We start from the raw sequence: 24630 nt of genomic DNA on the forward strand, positions 1-24630 counted from the left end.
CCATGGATTCATTACGTTTTTGTTTTCCAACAGTTAAAATGTCTCAATTCGACTCACAAGTTTTCAGCGACACGGCAACGTTTGCAATGTTTACATTCCCACAATGCAATCATGGAATGCCGCTTGACTACTCAGCTTCATCTGGATGTACTGATCTAAACTTACGTTGGAAGTAGAACTGCAACGTTCATATTGCCCCATATGGTTTACGATAATCACAGATGCAATTGAAATAATTTAGAGAAGGTATATAATCTGAACGTAAACCGTCATCAAACTGTTTATCATTTGTTTTTTCTGGTAACGTTCGTCTTAAAGCAGGGGGGCAGACACATCAATAGAACAGCGTGCCAGTTAGCCCTGTGCGAGGATTCTTAATTTAGGTCATCGACACCGTCGTTTGTTTTCTGCCTTAGATTAATCGTAATTATCCTCAGAAAGTATTAAATTTGGCATCTTAGAATAGAAATACAGTTTGCTCTACCACCATGAATAGTGTAATAAAGCACACTTTCGCCCTGAACTATTATAACGTTAAAGCACTCGGACACAAACTGTATTTCTTAATCAAATTTCTGTCCCAAAATATACATTTGTTTGTCACTGGTTATATTAACACTGAGTGGTAGAATGATCAACATATTTCATCTGAGTCAGATTGAACATGGTAACCATGGCAATGAATGTACTCATTTTATTGCCCTCATTTTGTAAGTTCAATATTTAGTGGTACAATCTCTATGACATGACACAAGATCTTATGATTTTCACTTATAACATGAGAATTATTCATAGATCAAATTACCCATTGTTAATGTTGCTATGGGAAGACTGCATTCAGGATTCTTCCAAAGACGAAGATGTCTGTGTACTGATTCCAGCATCATGTTACTAATGCTGTAGACAATCACTGTATCCAAAACATTTAAACTCACTAGAACATGATGAAGTATCACATTTACGCTCTTGATAGTCAAGTCAATAATAAAGAGATAGAAACATCAATAATACAGGGATGGCACATGAAATATTAACGCAGGTACAGGAATTAAAAACAAAATGCACAGAAAGGTTATCATGTGTAATGGCTTCACATATTTCCTGATGCATATTCCAGTTTCTCCGTGATGACTTCAGTAGAAGCAGAAGTCATCCACTGGGTAGCCTAGTGGTTAAAGCGTTGGCTTGTCACGCCGAAGACCTGGGTTTGATTCCCCACATGGGTACAATGTGTGAAGCTCATTTCTTGTGTCCCCCGCCGTGATATTGCTGAAATATTGCTAAATGCCGCATTAAACAGTACTCACTCCATTGCTTCATCTGAACAGAAGGCCAGTATGGGTTGAGGGGCTACAGTCTTTCTGTTGTTTTGTTCTCATGAAATAAGGTGAGGTGAGGTGAAATTGGGTTTAACGTCGTGCTCGAGAATATTTCGCTCATATGACGACGTGCATGCGTGTGTATGTGTATTTGCGGCTGCTTGTACTAGCCCAGACTGAAGCTGGTTTTATAGTGCTAGCCCACTGAGATACCATGCCGCAGTGAAGCATGAATACCCCACTCAGACACATTATACTGACTCCGAGCCGACCAGTCCTTGATGTACCCATTAATGCCGAGCACCAGGCAGGGACCAACAAGTACCATATTTTAACGTCTTTTGGTATGACACGGTCGGGGATCGAACCCGCGACCTTCCGCTCTCCGGACGGACGCTCTAACCACTACACCACTGAGGCGGTCTCTCATGAAATAAAACTGAGTAAAAATATATAGTAACCCACTGGAAAAGCTCAGGACTTCTCTTGGGACAAAACATCCACACTTCATATTTTGACAGCCATTTAATACATATTGAGTGGTAACAAAATTAAACAGGAAAAATAGTCTTCTTAATATCATTTCTTTTACACGGACCACTGCATATTTCAACATTCATTTGTTGCAGCATCATTAGATGACCATTAATGGTTCTTGGAAGGGACACTACACTCATCAAACTGGAAAAAGCATTAAACCTGGTACTTATACAGAATATAGTTATTACTCAGATTTGTTATAAATCCTTGACCCTTGACAACATCAATAAAATGATCAATTCGACATCATATTTCTACAAATCCATCAGGCATGGTGGGCGTTGTGCACAACAGTTGTGGAGGCGTGTCCTTCAACACGACCTTAAAGAGACAAACATCCACAGTGATCTTAATCTCTGCTCATAAATAAATCTCTAGCGGAATAGGAAATACAAACAAAATGGTAAATCCTGACGTCTAGTGATGATTTTGCAAATTTAACATTTACATTTATCAAGTTTCTTATCTTCATTGGAAGCAATACAATACAACTTTGCATTACACATAAGATTTTAATAACAAAAAGTTTCCAAAATACTCTATCCAGTAAAGGTGTGTGTGCAAACCGCTTGGATGCATACAGAACTGAAGAACATACTCCAACAACTTCTGAAAATTTTGTGACATAACAAAGACATGACCATGATAATTGCCTTACACTGGGTATTTCCTTCACCTGCCATTGCTATTATCCATGGGTGATAACACACTGAATTGTACCAGTTCACAATAAATACCAAATCAATTTAATCATTCTAAGGTCTTGAGAATATCATGTGATTCTTATTTGTAAACATCTTGTATCCAAATACAACTGGGTGGACTTTAACATTTTGCATCTATCTACATCAAAGCCCCTGAGCTATTGTTTCAAAATGAATTATCAACATAAGCAAGCATGCACAGGTGCTAGACTACTGCTTAGTCCCTGAATATATGTAAATTTGATAATAACAAATAAACCCATTTAAATTGAAAAGGAGCCTCGGAAATCTAGACTTGCTTCATTTAGGGCTTTAGCATTGCAGGGAGGGCAAGGCGGTAGGGAAAATAATGTGATTCAGGGACTGTGAGACAGACCAACACAGATACGTGCAAATGTAAGCATCCCCAATTTGATAACCAGACAAGCAAGGATGAAAGAGTTACCTCCCTTCCTCGATGCAACTGCTACTGCATTGATCAACATTGTCCCTTTGGTCCAATATCAAAGTCACATATTCACACACGCAAATAAAATAATCAATTTCCTCATTGAGACCTCTCTTTGACTACTCTGATAAAACTATGTCAGCATTCTATTTGATTATTTTCATTTCTTGATAATTATCATGATAGCACAAGAAACAAGAATTAGCATGCAGCATGCCTCGCTCAATAGCAGGCAGTACAACTGTAAAGTGGAACTGATATTCACTGTTAGATTTGACTGTAGTCTGTAGTGTGCTATCTCACACACAGATAACGTAATAACTATGTTATCCAACTTTTGGTTCTTCTCTTGAGTCAACTTGATCATTTTACAGTCTTCGAAGAATTCCGAAACTAAAATGTCTAAATTATGTGAGGAATTATTGATATTTCTGTGTCAAATTTACATGCAGCCTTAGAACATAAACATAATTTTACATATGGAACTCTATCACTTGTACATGATGTAGCACATTCAATAAACTAGTGTACATTTTCTAGTTACTTTATCCATCAGCATGTGTGTCTGTATACAGTGTTACTAAACTCACAATGCCCTGCCATACAAAACACAAGTAAACAGTCTGCAACATGAACAGCAGCCAGCAGTTCAGTAACAATGATTCTTCCTGAACATTTGCTATGGCCACAATGAATTATTCAGGATTCTACCTGTAGGTGTTAATCAGTATGAAAAAACTAATTACTTCAACACTTCAATCAATGTTAATGGTACGTCTGGTGCTGTTGACAAGCAGAAGAGAGTAGCAATTCGTGTAACCATGGTAACACCACTATGCCCACCCCTCCTTGATATCATTACACCACTGCCCTGGATGAACCATCCATTCTTCATCAACATATTCATCACTTTTAGCTGAAATTCGTACCAGATAATTAAATACATGTCATAACACTTCCGTAGCAGCCAAAGCTCTTCAAAATAGTCTGATTTGGTAGAGAAGATGTGGTGGGACAAGAATGGGGAGTGTGGGGAAATTGGGAAAGTACTAATCACAAGTATTGGGAAATTGGGACAAGTACCCATGATCAGTAAACTGTGTTGGACTCTCAGTTGGACTTAAAAAGCTGGGTTTCAAATTCCTTGCAATAAGAGTACCAAAGACACTATGAAAATACTCAAAACGTAACAGTTAAGTTCTGGTGCCTGAAGAGGCATCTAATAATTATGTTCTCTAATGAATTCATCAGTTCCAGTAAACTGAGACAACAACAGAGACAGGCGATACAGACATAGTAAACTACAGACAAAAGAAACTCTACGTGACTGGGGAAATCAGTTTTTCATGGCTCATTACTCTTGAAACCTATTCCACCATTTAGGATTTCCTCACTATTCACAGTATAACTCAGGCCATGCAGAAATTGGACTGAATATTTCAAGTATGTTTATAAGAACAGCAAATAACAATTCATGTCAACATTTTGCCATTGTAATATATAGAAACAAAGTCTCTGCGACATTCTAGATACTTATATCACAGAGCAGGGATAGACATGCATTTTGAAGGGTGCATAGGGCACCAAACCCACAATTTGTGAAAATAAGGGTGCCCATAGCTTTTGATGATCCAATTAAACTTAAAACATCACAACAATTATGTCCTCTCAGTTTACTGTTTAGTATATCAGAAAACATCAGGTGAAACTTGTAAATTTGAGAGCAGGATTTCCAGAACACTGTCAGTTCATGCCTGTCAGTTCAGGTTCATGTGTCCTGCACCCATGTACTATGTTACCATCCAAAACAAGATTTCCTCTTCTGTGCACTGGCATTGAAACTGGCCACACCCATGTTAAACTGTGAGATTGAGAAGGCCCCATTATGATGTTGTACAAAAGTAGGTATTGCATTTTCATTTTAATCAATCATGGTGAGTAATATTTTTATAATTTTAGGTGTGCCGCCAGCAGAGGTACAGATAAGCTGCGTATCTGCGTAAATTACGCAAATATTTATGTGAAAACTCAATTCCTATTACGTCTGTTGCGTACAAGTACGCTTGTATTTTTGTAAATACTCAATAAGTTTGATTGTACATGCGTACACAGAAAACTATCAAATCTTAGCTTGCGTACCAGTGGATAGATAAAGCAACTGAGGTATATTTAGAAGTTCTATTTCGGCACATGAACACTCACCTAGCAGTCTTTCATATCGTTTCTCGTATTACAGATCAAATATAAATAACAAACACTAACATTTAAACTTTATTATATTTTAACATTTAATGGGAAAAGGCAAAATACCCAATTGATTTTGAGTGAGGTGAGTACAATTTGTTTGGTTACTCAAAGGAAAATTAGGATACCCAATTGAGATGAAGACAAGCGGGTACATAACTCAATGACCCAAAAAGTTATCTGTAGCTCTGCGCCAGGGCACACTGACAATATTTCTTCCGTGCAATGGCACGCACATTAGGCACTATTTGATCTCTGCAGTACATAAGTACTGAAAGCCATCTTAAGACGTACACAACAGAAACTGTGACGTCAACTTCCAGGCATCACAACGACACTTTTAAACAGACGTCACCTCACGTGAGATGGTTTAACATTGCATCTAGTAAACATGCAGACCTATGAGAGACACATGCTGCATGATTGAACATGTATCTGTTTCCCCCAGGCAAGTGAAAGTTGCAACAAAAAGATGTGACTGTGTGGGTATGCTGCCAAACAATGGGAGTGTATTTGTCAAAGATACTGAGGTTCAGGGCGGTGGGGTAGCCTAGTGGCTAAAGCATTCGCGTGTCACGCCAAATACCTGGGTTCCCGATTCCCCACATGGGTACAATGTGGGAAGCATATTTCTGGTTTCTCCCGCCATGATGTTGCTGGAATATTGCTAAAAGCAGCTTAAAACCGTATTCACTCACTCAGTGTCTATGAAAGCATGTGTACTGTATTGGTGATTGGATACTTAGTCAGGTCTCGACTTAAAGCAACTTGACCGAAATTGCACCAAGGTGCAAGTTGACACAAAAACTAGGGTGCACTCTGGTGCCATAAATTTATGAAATTGAAATCTAGAGTGTCTGCAGCCAGTAAGCCATTAATTAAGGACTGCGATGCCAAACATAAAGGACCACATGCACGTTGTAATCTTGATGTACCTTCTGTCTGATGACATCAAGCCCATTATGGATGACACATTATATAAAGACAGAGATTAGTAATGGAGTGAGTTGAAGACAGCATCTTTTCTACCAGTTACATACAAGTTGTTTCATTCCCCGCTGACACAGACTGACACCACACTTAGTTGGAACAGTTTGTAACTCTGGTAAAACATAGTTTTGTGTGTCTTGTGGATGAAACTTCAGCCTTTAATTATTTATATAAACTCATTAATATCATACAATAAAAGAAACTACCAGCTAAATGAGAACTGGAATTTGAACTTGGTCATCATAAACATCATTATTATTTTTAAGTGTTTTAGAGAATGGGTTAACTGCATAAATAGAATAAGATGATATAATTTTAGCCAAACTGGTGCAAAATATTGCTGAGATCTATGTTACTAAGTCTCCTCTAAAGGGGTATTATCAATCTCAATGAAATAGGATGGGGAGCATGTTACATGTCTCAAATGGACACTTTACAACCAATCAAAGTTTATGTTTGTATCAACAAGAAGCTTAGTTGTGGCTGACACCCAGCAAGTATGTCGTGTGACGTGCGGAAGGAGAGAGTACTCACCCCATGCCGTGTTCCCGGTCCATCGGACTGGGCATCGGCTGGGAAGGCATCCTGGGAGGGGGGAAGACCTGGTAGTCCGTCCAGAGTGACTGATCCGGTCTTGTCGTGCATCAAAATATGCCTGGAACAAAGAGGATATGTTACAATCTACAGCCGACAACTGAGGCACTGATCCGGTCTTGTTGTGCATCAAAATATGCCTGTAACTAATAGGATATGTAACAATTTACAGGCGACAACTGAGGCACTGATCCGGTCTTGTTGAGCATCAAAATATGCCTAGAACAGAGACAAGACATGTTACAACCTACATCTGATACCATCATGTCGGCAGTTTTCGTTATACACAGGCTCAACATACATGAGTAATACCAACACAAAAGCAGAATGGTAGCCAACTGGCTGTCTGATCAAGTCTCACATGAGCCGGTGTTGTTGAGCCAATCCACTCATCAAACGATAGTTTGTTAGCCTGAATGCTAAAAGTCAATATATATGTGAGCATGCATGTTAAGCAATACTAAATAACACAAAAACAACGTTTGAACAACCACTCAGAGTATATCGACCACCACGTGGGCAGCAGAATCAATACAGCCATATAATGTGCCAGTAAAATTCCACCTAAAGCATGTGAAGATAATGCATCCAATTACACTCCTGGAGTTCAAAGGAATTGATCCCAGGCGTTCCACACTTCCATTTTATCCTCAACTACCTGTCCTCTACTTCAAAACCCTTCATCATCACCTACCTGTCCTCTACTTCACTTCCCTTCATCATCAACTACCTGTCCTCTACTTCACTTCCCTTCATCATCAACTACCTGTCCTCTACATCACTTCCCTTCATCATCAACTACCTGTCTCTTCCTACTTCCCTTCATCTCACTACCCCTCATAATCATCAACTACCTGTCCTCTACTTCACTTCCCTTCATCATCAACTACCTGTCCTCTACTTCACTTCCCTTCATCATCAACTACCTGTCCTCTACTTCACTTCCCTTCATCATCAACTACCTGTCCTCTACTTCACTTCCCTTCATCATCTATACATCAACCACCTTGTCCTCTACTTTCACCTCACTTCCCTTCATCATCACCTGTCCTCTACTTCACTCATCAACCTGTCCTCTCACTTCCTTCTCATCATCAACTACCTGTCCTCTTCACCTCCTTCATCATCATCCACCTGTCCCTCTACTTCACTACCTCATCAACTACCTGTCCTTCTCACCTCTTCCCTTCATCATCAACTACCTGTCCTCTACTTCACTTCCCTTCATCATCAACTACCTGTCCTCTACTTCACTTCCCTTCATCATCAACTACCTGTCCTCTACCTCACTTCCCTTCATCATCAACTACCTGTCCTCTACTTCACTTCCCTTCATCATCAACTACCTGTCCTCTACTTCACTTCCCTTCATCATCAACTACCTGTCCTCTACTTCACTTCCCATCATCAACCACCTGTCTTCACTTCCTTCATCATCAACTACACTGTCCTCTACTTCACTTCCCTTCATCATCAACTACCTGTTGTCCTCTTCACTTCACTTCATCATCATCAACTACCTGTCCTCTACTTCACTTCCCTTCATCATCAACTACCTGTCCTCTACTTCACTTCCCTTCATCATCATGTCCTCTACTTCACTTCACCTGTCCTCTACTTCACTTCCTTCATCATCAACTACCTGTCCTTCTCATCTTCACTTCCCTTCATCATCAACTACCTGTCCTCTACTTCACTTCCCTTCATCATCAACTACCTGTCCTCTACTTCACTTCCCTTCATCATCAACTACCTGTCCTCTACTTCACTTCCCTTCATCATCAACTACCTGTCCTCTACTTCACTTCCCTTCATCATCAACTACCTGTCCTCTACTTCACTTCCCTTTCATCATCAACTTCTGTCCCTCTACCTCACTTCCTTCTATCATCAATCTACCTGTCCTCTTCACTTCACTTCATCATCAGGTAATTCCAACTCTTCCACTTTCATCATCATTAACTACCTCGAAACCTCACTTCACTTCATCATCAACTACCTGTTCTACTCCTCTTACTCTTCACATCATCAACTACCTGTCCTCTACTTCACTTCCCCTTCATCATCAACTACCTGTCCTCTCTACTTCTTCATCATTAACCACCTGTCATCTAACTTCACTCTTCATCATCAATACCTGTCCCTACTTCACTTTCTACTTCTTCATCATCAACACCTGTCCTCTACCTCACTACCTTCATATCATCAACATTTGTCCCTACTTCACTTCATCATCATCAATACCTGTCTCTCTCCCTATATACTTCATCACAACCTATCTGTCCTTCACCTCACTTCATCATCACTACCATTTGTCCTCTACTTCCTCACTTCACCCTTCATCATCAACCATCGTCCTCTACTTTCACTTCACTTTATCATCAACTACCTGTTCACTTCCCTTTCATCATCCACTCGTTCTCATCACTTCCCTTCATCACCTCATTTGTCCTTACTTCACTTCATCATCAATCCAATTTGTCCTTCTACTTCACTTCCTTATCATCAACACTGTCCTCATCAATTTTACCTTCATCAACAACCTGTTACTTCATCAACTAACTGTCCTCACTACACTTTCATCATCAATCAATCGGACCCTCTACTTCACTTTCTCATCAACTACCTGTTCTACTTTTACTCTTCATCATCAATTTCATCCTGTCTACTTCTTCACTTACTTCTATCATCACCTATTTGTGTCTACCAATTTACTTCTTCTTCATCATTAACTCCCTTGTCACGGCCTTTCACTTTATCAATTAGACTGTGTCCTAATACCTCTTCATTAACTGCCTCTGTTCTCACTTCTTCATCATCAACTTGTCCTACCTTTAGAGGTTCATTCATGAAGCAACTCCTGTCCTCTACCTACTTCCACTTCTCATCATCAACTTGTCCATTTTCACCACTTCCCTGTCAGACATCAACTACCTGTCATCATCCATTCACCCCTTTAACTACCCGTCTCCACATCAGCTTACCTTCATCAACTACCTGTCCTTCAATATCAATGACTCATGAATCACGGCAGTACCTTGTTCCACCGGTACGTCACCAGAACCCAACTGTCCTCACCTCACGTCCTTCACTATCACCGGTACCTGTCCTCTATCACGACTTCATCAGCAACCAACCCCTTGTCTACTTCACTTCCTTCACACATCAACTACCCGTCCCTCCTCATACTCTTCATCAATAACCACCGTCCTTTGCACCTCACTTCCGTTCATCAACCGTCCTCACTTCACTTCCCTTCATCAAACTCGTCCTCACCACTTCATCATCAACTACCTGTCCTCGACCTTCATCGGCAACCTCAGTCCTCACTTCACTCTCCATCACCCTTGTTCACGAGCCTTGTCCTCTACTTCACTTCCTCATCATCAACTACTCACAGGTCTCTACGCAAGTTGTCCTCACATGCCCTGTTCCTTCATCATCACTGTCCTCTACTTGACTTCCTCTCATAAGCACCCTCAATTTCCCTTCATCATTTACCGGTGTTGTTGTACCATTTCTTTCATCATTAACTCCCTGTGTTCTACTTCATTTCTTCATCAACTGCCTTTGTTCACCATCAACTACCTCGTCCCTGCAATTTCACATCAAACCCACTTCACTCTCCACGGCCAACTACCTGTCCTCTACCTACTCTCTCATCAACTCACAGCCCTTAACTCTCCCCTCATCAGCACCACCATGTCCTCTCTACCTACTCTTCATCATCTACCTGTCCTCTACCTACTTCCTTCATCATCAACTCCATGTCCTCTACCTTCACATTTCTTTTCATCATCAACTACTCCAACTCTCACTACAATACCCTTCATCAACTAAGCACTCATCAACAGCCTTCCAGAAACCAGTTCGAACCCTCAAGGTCAATGAGGTACAATGATACACAGTCTGCCAACTACAGCATTTCACTCTCAGTTGTCTACCAAAGTCTACCACAGTATCAATACCAGTGCAGTATAGAGGGTGAAGCACCCTCACAGCCATGTCTACAATCATAGAGGTCATGAGCACCTCACGGCCTCACCAGTATGAGCTTTATCATGGCCTTGTTCGGAACGATCCACCAAGAAGCACCTCACCTGCCTTGCGCACAATTTAAGCATAGAGGCACACATACCCTCACCTGCCTTATGGACACATGAAGCACCTCACAGCCTTGTTCACCAAAGAGGCACATTATGACCTGCCTTGCTCAGCATAGGCAGCACATGTCCCCACAGCCTTGTTGCATAGAGGCACACATGAGCATATAGAGGCAACACATTAAGCACCCTCACCTTGTTCACCAGCAGAAAATGAAGCACCCCACGGCCTTCTCAACCATTTTATCACAGCCGAGCGTTAACAGATTCACCAGCACTGAAGGACACAGAACACCTCAATGCCGTCATCTGGAACTTAAGCATCGCCACTTATACTTAAAAGATGAAATGTTTACAGACGCATTGTGCTATGACGGACTTCATGGCTGTCTGTTTGCATTAATTTATGTATGATTTACCGAGAACATCGGATTTTCACCTTTTGATTCAATTTATTTAATGATTTACTCGAACATATTGACAACAGCTATTGACGTATCTTTATAATATGATAACAACACATACCCTTGTTGCCCATCGGCGACCAGTGGCATGGTTTTTTATTCACCCAGAAAAACTTCTATTTTCCTTGGGCCTGGGGGCGAGCGTTGATTTCTATCACTGTCATGGCCTTGTCTACCAATATAGTTGGATATATGAAGCACCTCATGGCCTTGTCTACCAGTATTGAGGGACACAAGGACACATGAAGCACCTCATGGCCTTGTCTACCAGTATGGAGGGAAACATGAAGCACCTAACGGCCTTGTCTACCAGTATTGAGGGACACAAGGACACATGAAGCACCTCATGGCCTTGTCTACCAGTATGGAGGGACACATGAAGCACCTCACGGCCTTGTCTACCAGTAAAGAGAGGTACACATGAAGCACCTCATGGCCTTGTCTACCAGTATAGAGGGACACATGAAGCACCTCATGGCCTTGTCTACCAGTATAGAGAGACACATGAAGCACCTCACAGCCTTGTCTACCAGAATGGAGGGACACATGAAGCACCTCGCAGCCTTGTCTACCAGTATTGTGGGACACATGAAGCACCTCACAGCTTTGTCAGCCAATATGGAAGGACACATGAAGCATCTCATGAACTTGTCAACCAACAGCCTTGTCTACCAGTATTGAGGGACACAAGGACACATGAAGCACCTCACGGCCTTGTCTACCAGAATGGAGGGACACATGAAGCACCTCACGGCCTTGTCTACCAGAATGGAGGGACACATGAAGCACCTCACGGCCTTGTCTACCAGCATTGAGGGACACATGAAGCACCTCACGGTCTTGTCTACCAGAATGGAGGGACACATGAAGCACCTCACGGCCTTGTCTACCAGCATTGAGGGACACATGAAGCACCTCACGGCCTTGTCTACCAGAATGGAGGGACACATGAAGCACCTCACGGCCTTGTCTACCAATATGGAAGGACACATGAAGCACCTCACGGCTTTGTCAGCCAATATGGAAGGACACATGAAGCATCTCATGAACTTGTCAACCAATATGGAAGGACACATGAAGCACCTCACGGCCTTGTCTACCAGCATTGAGGGACACATGAAGCACCTCATGGCCTTGTCTATCAGAATGGAGGGACACATGAAATACCTCGCAGCCTTGTCTACCAGTATTGTGGGACACATGAAGCACCTCACGGTCTTGTCTACCAGAATGGAGGGACACATGAAGCACCTCACGGCCTTGTCTACCAGAATGGCAGAACACATGAAGCACCTCACGGCTTTGTCAGCCAATATGGAAGGACACATGAAGCATCTCATGAACGTAGCCAAAATATGGAAGGACACATGAGGCACCTCACGGCCTTGTCTACCAGTATAGAGGGACACATGAAGCACCTCATGGCCTTGTCTACCAGTATAGAGGGACACATGAAGCATCTCATGGCCTTGTCTACCAGTATAGAGGGACACATGAAGCACCTCATGGCCTTGTCTACCAGTATAGAGGGACACATGAAGCACCTCATGGCCTTGTCAGTATAGAGGACACATGAAGCACCTCACGGTCCTGTCTACCAGTATAGAGGGACACATGAAGCACCTCATGGCCTTGTCTACCAGTATAGAGGGACACATGAAGCATCTCATGGCCTTGTCAGTATGGAGGGACACATGAAGCACATCATCATGGCCTTGTCTACAGTAGGAACTAGAACTAAAGATTATTTTATATATTATGTATCAGTGCTTCTCTCAGTTATGTATACATAATACCAGAGATTCTCAATGACCAATCATATACATAATGCAAGCAATTCTGTCTCTACCGTATACATAATACCAGCAATTCTGTCTCTAGAGTATACATAATACCAGTGATTTTTTATCACCCATGTATACATAATACCAGTGGTTCTCTATCACCTGTGTACACATAATACCAGTGATTCTCTATCACCTGTGTACACATAATACCATACCAGTACACATAATACCTCTCTATGTGTACACATAATACCAGTGATTCTCTATCACCTGTGTACACATAATACCAGTGATTCTCTATCACCTATGTGTACACATAATACCAGTGATTCTCTATCACCTGTGTACACATAATACCAGTGATTCTCTATCACCTATGTGTACATACATGTACATAATACCAGTGATTCTCTATCACCTGTGTACACATAATACCAGTGATTCTCTATCACCTATGTACACATAATACCAGTGATTCTCTATCACCCTGTGTACACATAATACCAGTGATTCTCTATCAATACCAGTGTACATAATACCAGTGATTCTCTATCACCTATGTGTACATAATACCAGTGATTCTCTATCACATAATACCATTCTGTATCACATAATACATAGTGATTCTCTCTATCTATCACCTATGTACACATAATACCAGTACCAGTTCTCTCTATCACCTATGTACACATAATACCAGTGATTACATGTGTACATAATACCAGTGATTCTCTATCACCTATCTGTCACATAATACCAACATAATACCAGTGATTCTCTATCACCTATGTACACATAATACCAGTGATTCTCTATCACCTGTGTACACATAATACCAGTGATTCTCTATCACCTGTGTACACATAATACCAGTGATTCTCTATCACCTGTGTACCAGTGACATAATACCAGTGATTCTCTATCACCTGTGTACACATAATACCAGTGATTCTCTATCACCTATGTGTATCACATAATACCAGTGATTCTCTATCACCTATGTACACATAATACCAGTGATTCTCTATCACCTGTGTACACATAATACCAGTGATTCTCTATCACCTATGTGTACATAATACCAGTGATTCTCTATCACCTATGTACATAATACCAGTGATTCTCTATCACCTATGTATACATAATACCAGTGATTCTCTATCACCTATGTACACATAATACCAGTGATTCTCTATCACCTGTGTACATAATACCAGTGATTCTCTATCACCTATGTGTACATAATACCAGTGATTCTCTATCACCTATGTGTACATAATACCAGTGATTCTCTATCACCTGTGTACATAATACCAGTGATTCTCTATCACCTATGTACACATAATACCAGTGATTCTCTATCACCTATGTACACATAATACCAGTGATTCTCTATCACCTATGTATACATAATACCAGTGATTCTCTATCACCTATGTATACATAATACCAGTGATTCTCTATCACCTATGTATACATAATACCAGTGATTCTCTATCACCTATGTACACATAATACCAGTGATTCTCTATCACCTATGTACACATAATACCAGTGATTCTCTATCACCTATGTACACATAATACCAGTGATTCTCTATCACCTATGTACACATAATACCAGTGATTCTCTATCACCTATGTACATAATACCAGTGATTCTCTATCACCTATGTACACATAATACCAGTGATTCTTATCTAATACCATCACCTATGTACATAATACCAGTGATTCTCTATCACCTATGTACATAATACCAGTGATTCTCTATCACCTTTGTACATAATACCAGTGATTCTCTATCACCCATGTACACATAATACCAGTGATTCTCTATCACCTTTGTGTACATAATACCAGTGATTCTCTATCACCTATGTATACATAATACCAGTGATTCTCCATCACCTATGTATACATAATACCAGTGATTCTCCATCACCTATATACATCTTGCACCAGTGACGATTTCAGACTCATGTACGCATCTTGAAGCAGGATATGTTCGGACATTTGAGTAAGTGTGCGAGTTTAATTTTATGCCAGGGAATCAAACCTGGGTCTTTGGGGTGATGACCTACAGCTTGAACCACTTGGCTACCCCACCGTCTACCGGACATTCGAGGGTTCCACCAATAACAGACCCTGCTGCAGAGTGTGCAAGAAATACGGAATTGTTTATTATTACCCACGTGGTCAACGTATGGGTAGTTGCATACTAATCTCGTACGTCACACGAGTGTTGTAACGACTTGACCTGAGATTCTAACGATTTGATTGGATAACCGATGACCTCTCAGTTAGGTCACGTTGTGACGGAACTACTTGTTCATTCATAACAAACTGTGAATTCATTCATTCTACAACTTAGATGCATTGTGGGAATGTAAACATTGCGAACGTTGCCGTGTCGCTGTTTAATTGTGAGTCGAAATGAGACATTATATCCGTCGAAAAACAGAAACGCAATGTTACCACCAGTGATGTTAGCCGAGTGAAGCAGTTGCAAACCAAGAAATGGGGTGCTACGGGTAGTTTACTGTAGGAGGCTGTACGAGAGACGATGACAACTGACATGCATCGTGACGTCGGTTACCAAGGGGACAGACGAGAATGGCGTAGTGACGTCATGCAAAAGTGTACTTCAGAACAAAATTCTGCCGCAACCTCTTTATGAAACCGGTTTTGGTTTGAAACAATAACAATAACAAAAATACGTTATTTTGTCAATTCAATGTATGTAAGACGTGGGTAATAAATAAAATACCACACTCAGTCTCATTACATACGAATTAAACAAAACTCATGACCTTCCTATGGTTTCTGGCCTCCTTTCGCTCGGTCAGATACCATAGGACTGACTGAGTTTGGTTTTACGCCGCTTTTGCAATATTCCAGCAACATCAGGGCGGGGGACACCAGAAATGGGCTTCACACATTGTACCCATGTGGGGATTCGAACCCGGATCTTCGGCGTAACGAGCCAACTTCTTAACCACTAGGCTACCCCACCGCCCCGATACCATAGGAAGGACACTCGTTTCGTAATTTGTATGTAATGAGACCTCGAGTAGTATTCTCTATATAGCACACTCAGTAAATTGAAAATAATTCAAGGACTATACATACCTGAAGAAAAAGAAAAGATAAAAGATCTCCAAGTGAAAGGTGTTGCAGTAAATGAGTCAGATATTAAGATATATACTGATACTCTCATCTGTAAAATGAGATCAAGTGATGTCTATATGGTCAGTGTGAATACATAACATCATCATATAGAAAGCACCAATGAACATCCTTCACTACACAACACCACATTGCTATATCTTGTATCTTGTATACTGATGAAGTAAGGGCATGACCATCAATAGTCAAGTTGGTGGTTGGTAGCATTTTCTAAACTAACAGCCAATTACCATGACCAATGCTAAGAGATCACTGTACACACTCCATCATGTTTGTGAACTGAGACACAATAACATAATGATCATCAAGGGAGGGTCTCACCAATGTATTCGGTGGGACTGCTTACATCAATTCATTTTCAGTGATAAACATTCAAACAGTACCACATTCCTACCAAGAAAACTGGGATGTTATGCAAGCAAGATGAAAGCATTTTGTGATCTAATCACAGACAAACATGGACATGTCATGTACGTGGGATTTTCTTATGATTTGATTTATTTCCAAGCACAGCCTTTGTACAACTTTACAATCCTTTCCTTTCTACAAATTTAGGAATGGATGTTGATATTTATTCAACATCTTAACCCTCTATTTCTCAAATGTATTAGATATTTTGTGGCATGTACACCTCAATATCTAATGAAATTGGAATATACATTGTTTACACTTGGTTAATCTATTATAATAATCTCACATTGAAAAATCTTAAAATTATAGACAATTTCAAACAGATTTGAGTCACTGGTCCATGTTCTCCATAGTTAGTGTTGGAAGAACTGACTCCAACCACCAGTCATCCAGTTGGGTGGCCACAACTTATACAATACAAACACAAATAGGTCCTTGATATTTGCATTAACATTTCATACCTAAAATTAACATAAATTGAGACAATGTGTAAATCTAATAACCTACTGCGTCCCACCCAACACTTCATTTTCAACTTACTATTACAAAACCCGAGAATCCACATGCTCTAATCACTAATATTGTTTTGATCTTTGCGAATAGTGATAAGTCACAGACTGTATCGAGTGCTTCCTTATCGTAACCTTAGGGTGGCCGCGACAGCCCAAATGCTACCTCACCCTGTCTCCTGACCCCCCAGCCCTCGCCCGACCCCCGGGCTACACAAAGACGCTAGCTTGGCCTGTATCATCGGGTCACTCTCGTTGACCTTCCGGTAGATCCCTAAGCAACTGATAATCTTCTGTTTTACCATTGTTTTACGGAGAACAAGAAAACAATGTTTAGACGGATTGGTTCGTAAATGAAAAATCTATCATGTCGGGTGGTCGAAAGAGTTTCAAGGCCGTGGGAAAATTCGAAAAATCGTCAAAAATGGTGAAGACTCGACCATCACAACATGCGATTTTGTGATTGAACCTTGAATTTTGATTCGCAGCCAGAAACATCCTCGGGATCATTGGTGGTCGGTCCATTGTGCGATAACTCGAATCTGCGGCGGACTTTGTGGCCTCCCTACCCGGATCACCCTCCAAAATGACGATTTATACAAAATACTCACTGGAAAAGATGTGGATTTCCTGCTTCCAAATTGCTACGCGCAGTCGATCGCGATGGAGCGAGGGATGGCAATTGAGCTAAAAATAGCACATGAAAGAACGCTTTGCATTCTGGGGGCAAATCGGGTACACTGTCAGTCAATCTGAGGGATTTATTTGACAAAGGAATTGTACCGAGCTCAGAACGCAGCTGTACTGTGATAAATATAAATAAAATCTATCACAGTATGTATATCATAAGAACGTGCGAGAGACAGGAGAATAAACAAAGATGGCAAACACACGGAGTTAGAACGTGTTAACGAACAAACTGACGAGACAGAAACCTTCGTCCATCTCAAAACGTCATGCAAATTAGTCAAAAGCTGAACACAACTATTCTGTGTAAACGATTTCTGATCAAAACAAACATTTGTGAGTAAACTCGTGTGTGGCTTTTCCAGAGAAACTCTTTAAGACACAAATAGGACAAATACACACTTTGTAATATTTCACCATTCACTGTCAACTTTTACTCGGTAATATCAACACTTATAACACACTTGCCCAGTCCAATTTTTGCAATAGCGTGTCAAATGGGCTCGTTAATAATTTCTTTGTATTAATTTGATATCAAACCACATCAAATATTTATGGTTGATAAGATCGCTGGTTATGTCGGCTTGGTATGAATACAGTTTAGAACAAAAGACGGACGCTGCTTTTTTATAGTGACATCTGGCAATTTTCCTTTCGTTAATCAATATGAAGTGCGATTAGGAACAAAAGGTAACAGTTTGACTTTTAATTGGCCTTCTTTGAAACAACGTTCCCGTCTTTAGCTCGATCGGGGCAGAACAGGTCACATTTCCGCATCAATATTGAGTAATATGTTTTGTTTTAATTAACGATATGACACCTATTACCGATTTTTTTTGACAATATAATTTATCGAATATGTTTGATTGATTTATGGGACATGTGACTAATATTGTCCACAAAGTGAAACGCTGAAATGTCGTGAATAATAAAGGGGAAATAGTGGATGTTTTTTTTAAACAAATGTTTTTTTAAATATTTCAAATTATGTTGAGTTCCTTAATTGGAATTATCCCCTTCTGCCTAAATACACATGTACGCACGCAGACAGAGAGATCGGCAATGTTTCAATTCTTGCACTGTTTACATGCTGTGGTAATATTACAGAAACACCCTGTACATTTGATCATATATCGTTCCGTAATAAACCTGGCAACATGACACGGAGAATACAGTGGACATAGTTCATACAAGACCAGGACAGCCACACTGACCAAAGAAATATAACGTTTAAATTTAGGAATTGATACAAAATTTAAACGTGTCAAAATTAAATATAAAGAACATATTTCATAATTATTTTGTTTTATTGAGGAAGAAACTAACTCGATGAAAATCGCAAATAGGGGATATTTTATTTGTGCTACAGTTTAATGGTCTTCTTTCTAGGGTTTTCAAGATATAACTGGACAAACCGTCATGCAGTCATTATGGGTGGCGGGGTGATTTTATTTATAAATTGTTCAGAGCCTTTCAAAGAAACACATTGAAGTAGTGAATGAACACATCAATTGCCCCTTATTGAAAATACCAGTGAGGACGTTAAATCATGAACTTGACAGCAAGTCTACTTTAAACCACAGAATTCCTAACAGCGGATTTAGGTATATACACGTGTGATATTCCTCAGTTACCTGGGTGGTGGGGTAGCCTAGTGGTTAAAGTGTTCGCTCGTCACGCCGAAGACCCGGGTTCGATTCCCAACATGGGTACAGTGTGTGAAGCCCATTTCTGGTGTCCCCTGCCACGATATTGCTGGAATATTGCTAAATGCGGCGTAAAACAAAACTAACTCATGCAGGCATTTTCCGGGGTACTAAAATTCTACATATATTTGAACAAAGACCCTTTTCAATATTAGTTACACGGTGTTTTGAAAGGGTGTACGGGACTGTAAGACCTTTGTATAAATTCCGTATTTCCTGAGGCGCAGCACTATAATCATATATGTTATACTGTACACTATAATCATATATCTTATACTGTACACTATAATCATATATCTCATACTGCACACTTTAATCATATATCTCATACTGTACACTGTAATCATATATCTCATACTGTACATTATAATCATACTGTACACTATAATCATATATCTCATACTGTACACTTTAATCATATATCTCATACTGTACACTGTAATCATATATCTCATACTGTACATTATAATCATACTGTACACTATAATCATATATCTCATACTGTACACTGTAATCATATATCTCATACTGTACACTTTAATCATATATCTCATACTGTACACTATAATCATATATCTCATACTGTACACTGTAATCATATATCTCATACTGTACACTATAATCATATATATCATACTGTACACTATAATCATATATCTCATACTGCACACAGTAATCATATATCTCATACTGTACATTATAACCATACTGTACACTATAATCATATATCTCATACTGTACACGATTCTGTACACTGCAAGCGGTATCTCACACTATACACTATAACCATATCTCTATTTCATACTGTACATTATAACCATGTATTTCATACCCTACACTTTATTCGTATATTTCACACTGTACACTATTACCGTATCTTTGAACACAACACCATGTATCTCACACTGTACACTATAACCATATATTTCACACTTTACTCGTATGCCTGAAATATTTCCTAAAAGACAACTGTTCTCTGTGTTATGCGTGAGCTTCCTTCACGCTCCTACTCCGAAAGCCGTTGTATCGCTGAATCAGCCTGAAAGTAGTTCCGGCATATATTTCTCTATCGAGTGAAATACTAGTGATGTTGTTACAAATGCATGCATCAGTATTTGTAGAGGGCAATGTTCGACTAACCCCCAATTCCTTAAACATGATGGATTATTTATGTTATTTTACGGAATGGAGAGTTACGAGGATATTACCCTACTTAAATTACATTCAAAGTATTGACAATATTTCTGTTATCCAAATTAAAAGTCAAAATGTCAAATTGAAGCCTTACATTTGAAACTGGTACACATCGCTCCATTCCTGAAAAATAATGGAGCGAGTAGACAATGGAATGACGTTACCAATGTAATTTAACATCACTTAATGCTTAGAAGTACTTACCGGATATTTGCAGTTTTTATCGTAAGCCACTCCCTTGCACATGATAGTCAAATATTCTCATTATGTAAATAGTCTCCAAGATAATATTGTAATGATTCGTTCTTTTACCCTAGGATATACTGTTCATTGAACATATAATGTTGTTCATATGTTCAAGCATATTTCCCTACATAATCTGTGTTCACTCCAGTTCTACATTTCTCAGTCATATCACATTAAAAATATTACTCGCTGCCCCAAAGCTATCTGAATCCATCAAACATCAATGTTACGTTAACAGGACCTATATTTCGATGAAGTTCGGGCGCATTAATCTCACCATGGCTGCATTACAGGCACTCTACGAAATGTGTTCAACTTTCCCAATATATTGTACAATATGCATAACCAATGCCAGATAAGACCGCTTCCTATAGACATAGTGACATGAAGTCCTCCTTAGACAATACTTTGTCTATTGTTAAACGTGGCAATACCCCAGCTAAAGGGCGGCGGTGTGTAAACACGTCTAGACCAGATTCTTACTCCGAATTCTCACGGGGTAGTAAACATGAGACATTTAATGATGAGAAAACTCTCATGCCATCAAGTAATCTTACTTTTCTCCAAAACGTCCCCTGTGTGCCATTCATCGTAAGTAAAACGAAGTTCATATATACATACATATACCATACCGCCCAAGCAAACAGCAATTCTGACAGATTTGTACAGCGACGATTGCTGTCTGTCTGCTTGTCTGTCTGCTTGTCTGCATGTATGTATGTATGTATGTATGTATGTATGTGTGTGTGTGTGTGTGTGTGTGTGTGTGTGTGTGTGTGTGTGTGTGTGTGTGTGTGTGTGTGTGTGTATGTATGTATGTAAGTATGTATGTAAGTAAGTATGTCTGAGTGTGTATGTATGTGTGTACGTATGCAGGCCAGAAACTGCACAAATAATCGCAGCTATAAAATACATACAAAAAGTAGTCAAAGTAAAGGCGAATTAAATTTACTCTATGTTCTACTAAAACTTTAAAGCAATTATGCCTATGAATGTGAATGAATTGTGATTGCTTGTTTAAACATTTGAAAACAGAAGATACATTTCATGCTTCACCTCACGGGATAATGTACCAATAGGTTATTCCTCTAAACTTACAATAATTACATCGGATGGTTATACCCCTTGAAGATGCGGGTTAGAACTGAGTTTCAGTAGGTGAGGTGAGGTGAAATGGGGTTTAACGTCGTACTTAAGAATATTTCGCTCATATGACGACGTGCATGCGTGTGTATGTGTGGCTGCTTGTACTAGCCCAGACTTAAGCTGGATTTATAGTGCTAGCTCACTGAGATACCATGCCACAGATAAGCATGAATACCCCACTCAGACACATTATACAGATTCCGAGCCGACCAGTCCTTGTTGTACCCATTAATGCCGAGCTCCAGGCAGGGACCAACAAGTACCATATTTTAACGTCTTTTGGTATGACGCGGTCGTGGATCGAACCCGCGAACTTCCGCTCTCCGGGCGGACGCTCTAACCACAACACCACGGCTCGCTGACTTGGTTGAGACATATCATCGTATCCCAATGGCTTAGACCGATGCTCATGCTGTCGACCACTGGATTGTCTGGTCCGCCGCCATATAGCTGGAATATTGCTGAGTGAGGCATTAAACAACAAGCAAACCAACTCATGTGCACGTTCCAAATACCCATCGTGAGATTGGCCGTCGCGCTTTGGTTAAATATGCCTCTTTCTGCTTGTTTTTGTGAGGGCGACAACGCGACAACGCGACAATGTTCCTTCTTGGATTTCATACCTTCCTTCTGTTCCATTCGTCTTCATAACTTTTTCATAACCCCCATTCTTGAGTGTACAATGCTTCCACAGCCTATTGTAACCAAGCCTCATTGACATTACTTCCATATGAGTAGCGGCCCATTCTTCTTGTTAACAGCAACACAAAGGGGCAGACTCAATACGCCTTCGAGTTGCTGTCTACAGAAACGACCGGAATAAGCACAATGGTTGTATTGTTTATTAAAATAAGAGAAACGGTAGTTTACGAAGCACAATAGCCTTGCTCCAAGGCTGTACTGAATGCTAAGCCATGGATGTATAGTGATTCTATCCTTTAAAGAGGCAACTCTAGATAAGCGGACAGTACAAGGACGCCCGTCCCTTATTTATATTTCTTCAGACCTTTTCATTTACACTATTAAATATTATCTTAGAGACTTATGCAAGTCTAGAAGCACAATTACAATGTCATATGAAGCAGAATGACCCCGGTATAAGCAGTCGTAACGGCTGCAAGTCCCCTTACACAGTGAGCAGATGCAACAGTATCTTTGTTGTCGGGTCATCCTAGTCTGTCTTACAGTCCCTGAACCATTATTATTTCCCCTACTGCCTAGCCCTCCCTGCAGTGCTAAAGCCCTAAATGAAGCAAGTCTAGATTTCCCCAGGTTCTGAATCTCTGGTTTCCCTGGGGCTCCAATTCAATTTAAATGGGCTTGTTTGTTACTATCAACATTATATATATTCAGAGACTAAGCGTTAGTCTAGGGTCATCCTTGCACGAAGGTCAGCAGCCAGGTGCCGACTATGAACCTTGGTCAGCTATCCGCTCGTGGCTGCTGGTAGTGTCCATCTGATGACATGCTTGCGTCACTTTGGGCTTTCCCTGTATAACCTAAACCGTCACGCCGAAGACCAGGGTTCGAATCCCCACATGGGTACAATCTGTGCAGCCCATTTCTGGTGTCCCCCGCCGTGATGTTGCTGGAATATTGCTAAAAGCGGCGTAAAACCAAACTCAGTCAGTATAACCTAAACCGTCACTGGATGACTAATGTTCTAACAGCCCATTCAATGTGAAAGTGCGTTTAGCCACATATGTGAAATATAGAATGTCTTGTATGTGGCGGTCAGGTAGTGCAATTTCAACCCTGAATTTACTTTAGAAGTGTTGATACTAGTTCACAGTATACGTAGTTTTATGACGTAGTTCCTAACAAGAAATAAGTGATAAAAGATAGCTATGACAACAACTTCTGTTGTTCTTGTTAAATTTATGAATGCTCCACCTGCCGTTCTACCCCCAAAAGATGTTTAGTTGTACACATAACAACACCGTAGTTTCTCAAACAACTTTCTCCAGTGAGGGGTATGGAAATAACAAAAGGTAGATATTGCTGGCTACAGGGTATTCACTGACAAGCACGGTATTAACATTTACAAGATCATTCCCGATTTTGAGTTGTTTTGCACGTCATCGTTCTTATTTGAAGACAGACGAACTATCCACTGTCATTGGTTTGCAGCTATACCCACCCTTAGCCAGCTCCGATCTTGACAGAATATGAATTTTCAGTGACCATAATCCTGTAGATACCATCATCCATTACCTGACCAGTGAACACAGCGTCCGACCTGATTGACCGATGCCTCGGGTCAGCCACACAGCCATTATAACGCTAAAGTCGCCACTATTGATCAGTAGTAACATACGTGTTTATATTCCACTATGTGATTAATGAGTCA

General features: G+C 40.3%; 2 protein-coding genes across 4 annotated transcripts in view; one reads left to right on the forward strand and one right to left on the reverse strand.

The window, feature by feature from the left end:
* LOC124284550 (LIM domain-binding protein 2-like) overlaps window positions 1–18019 on the reverse strand; it is a 52830-nt gene extending 34811 nt beyond the window's left edge. For 2 of the 3 annotated variants that reach the window (XM_046720631.1, XM_046720634.1), the window contains exons 1-2: window positions 17913–18019; window positions 6780–6900 (exon numbers count right to left, since the gene is read on the reverse strand). In XM_046720631.1, coding sequence (XP_046576587.1) covers window positions 6780–6829 — 50 coding nt within the window. In that variant the 5' untranslated portion in view covers window positions 6830–6900; window positions 17913–18019. Of the gene's footprint in view, window positions 1–6779; window positions 6901–17770; window positions 17889–17912 lie in introns of those variants that run through there. The other variant, XM_046720630.1, reaches the window with a different exon arrangement.
* LOC124284541 (uncharacterized protein PB18E9.04c-like) lies at window positions 7167–9863 on the forward strand. Its single transcript, XM_046720617.1, has 3 exons — window positions 7167–7241; window positions 7466–8767; window positions 9678–9863. The coding sequence occupies exons 1-3, from the start codon at window positions 7167–7169 to the stop codon at window positions 9861–9863; spliced, it is 1563 nt and encodes a 520-aa protein (XP_046576573.1).
* Window positions 18020–24630: the final 6611 nt, after the last annotated feature.

The sequence above is a fragment of the Haliotis rubra genome, unplaced genomic scaffold, assembly GCF_003918875.1.
Source record: "Haliotis rubra isolate DU_JTF1 unplaced genomic scaffold, ASM391887v1 Scf339, whole genome shotgun sequence".
Classification (NCBI taxonomy): domain Eukaryota; kingdom Metazoa; phylum Mollusca; class Gastropoda; order Lepetellida; family Haliotidae; genus Haliotis; species Haliotis rubra.

Coding starts and splice junctions, on each gene's coding strand:
- LOC124284541 (XM_046720617.1), top strand. CDS start 7,167: ATGGTAGCCAACTGGCTGTCTGATCAAGTCTCACATGAGCCGGTGTTG. Junction 7,242..7,465: donor AATCCACTCATCAAACGATA/GTTTGTTAGCCT, acceptor AATTGATCCCAG/GCGTTCCACACTTCCATTTT. Junction 8,768..9,677: donor TCACTTCACTTCATCATCAG/GTAATTCCAACT, acceptor TCCTACCTTTAG/AGGTTCATTCATGAAGCAAC.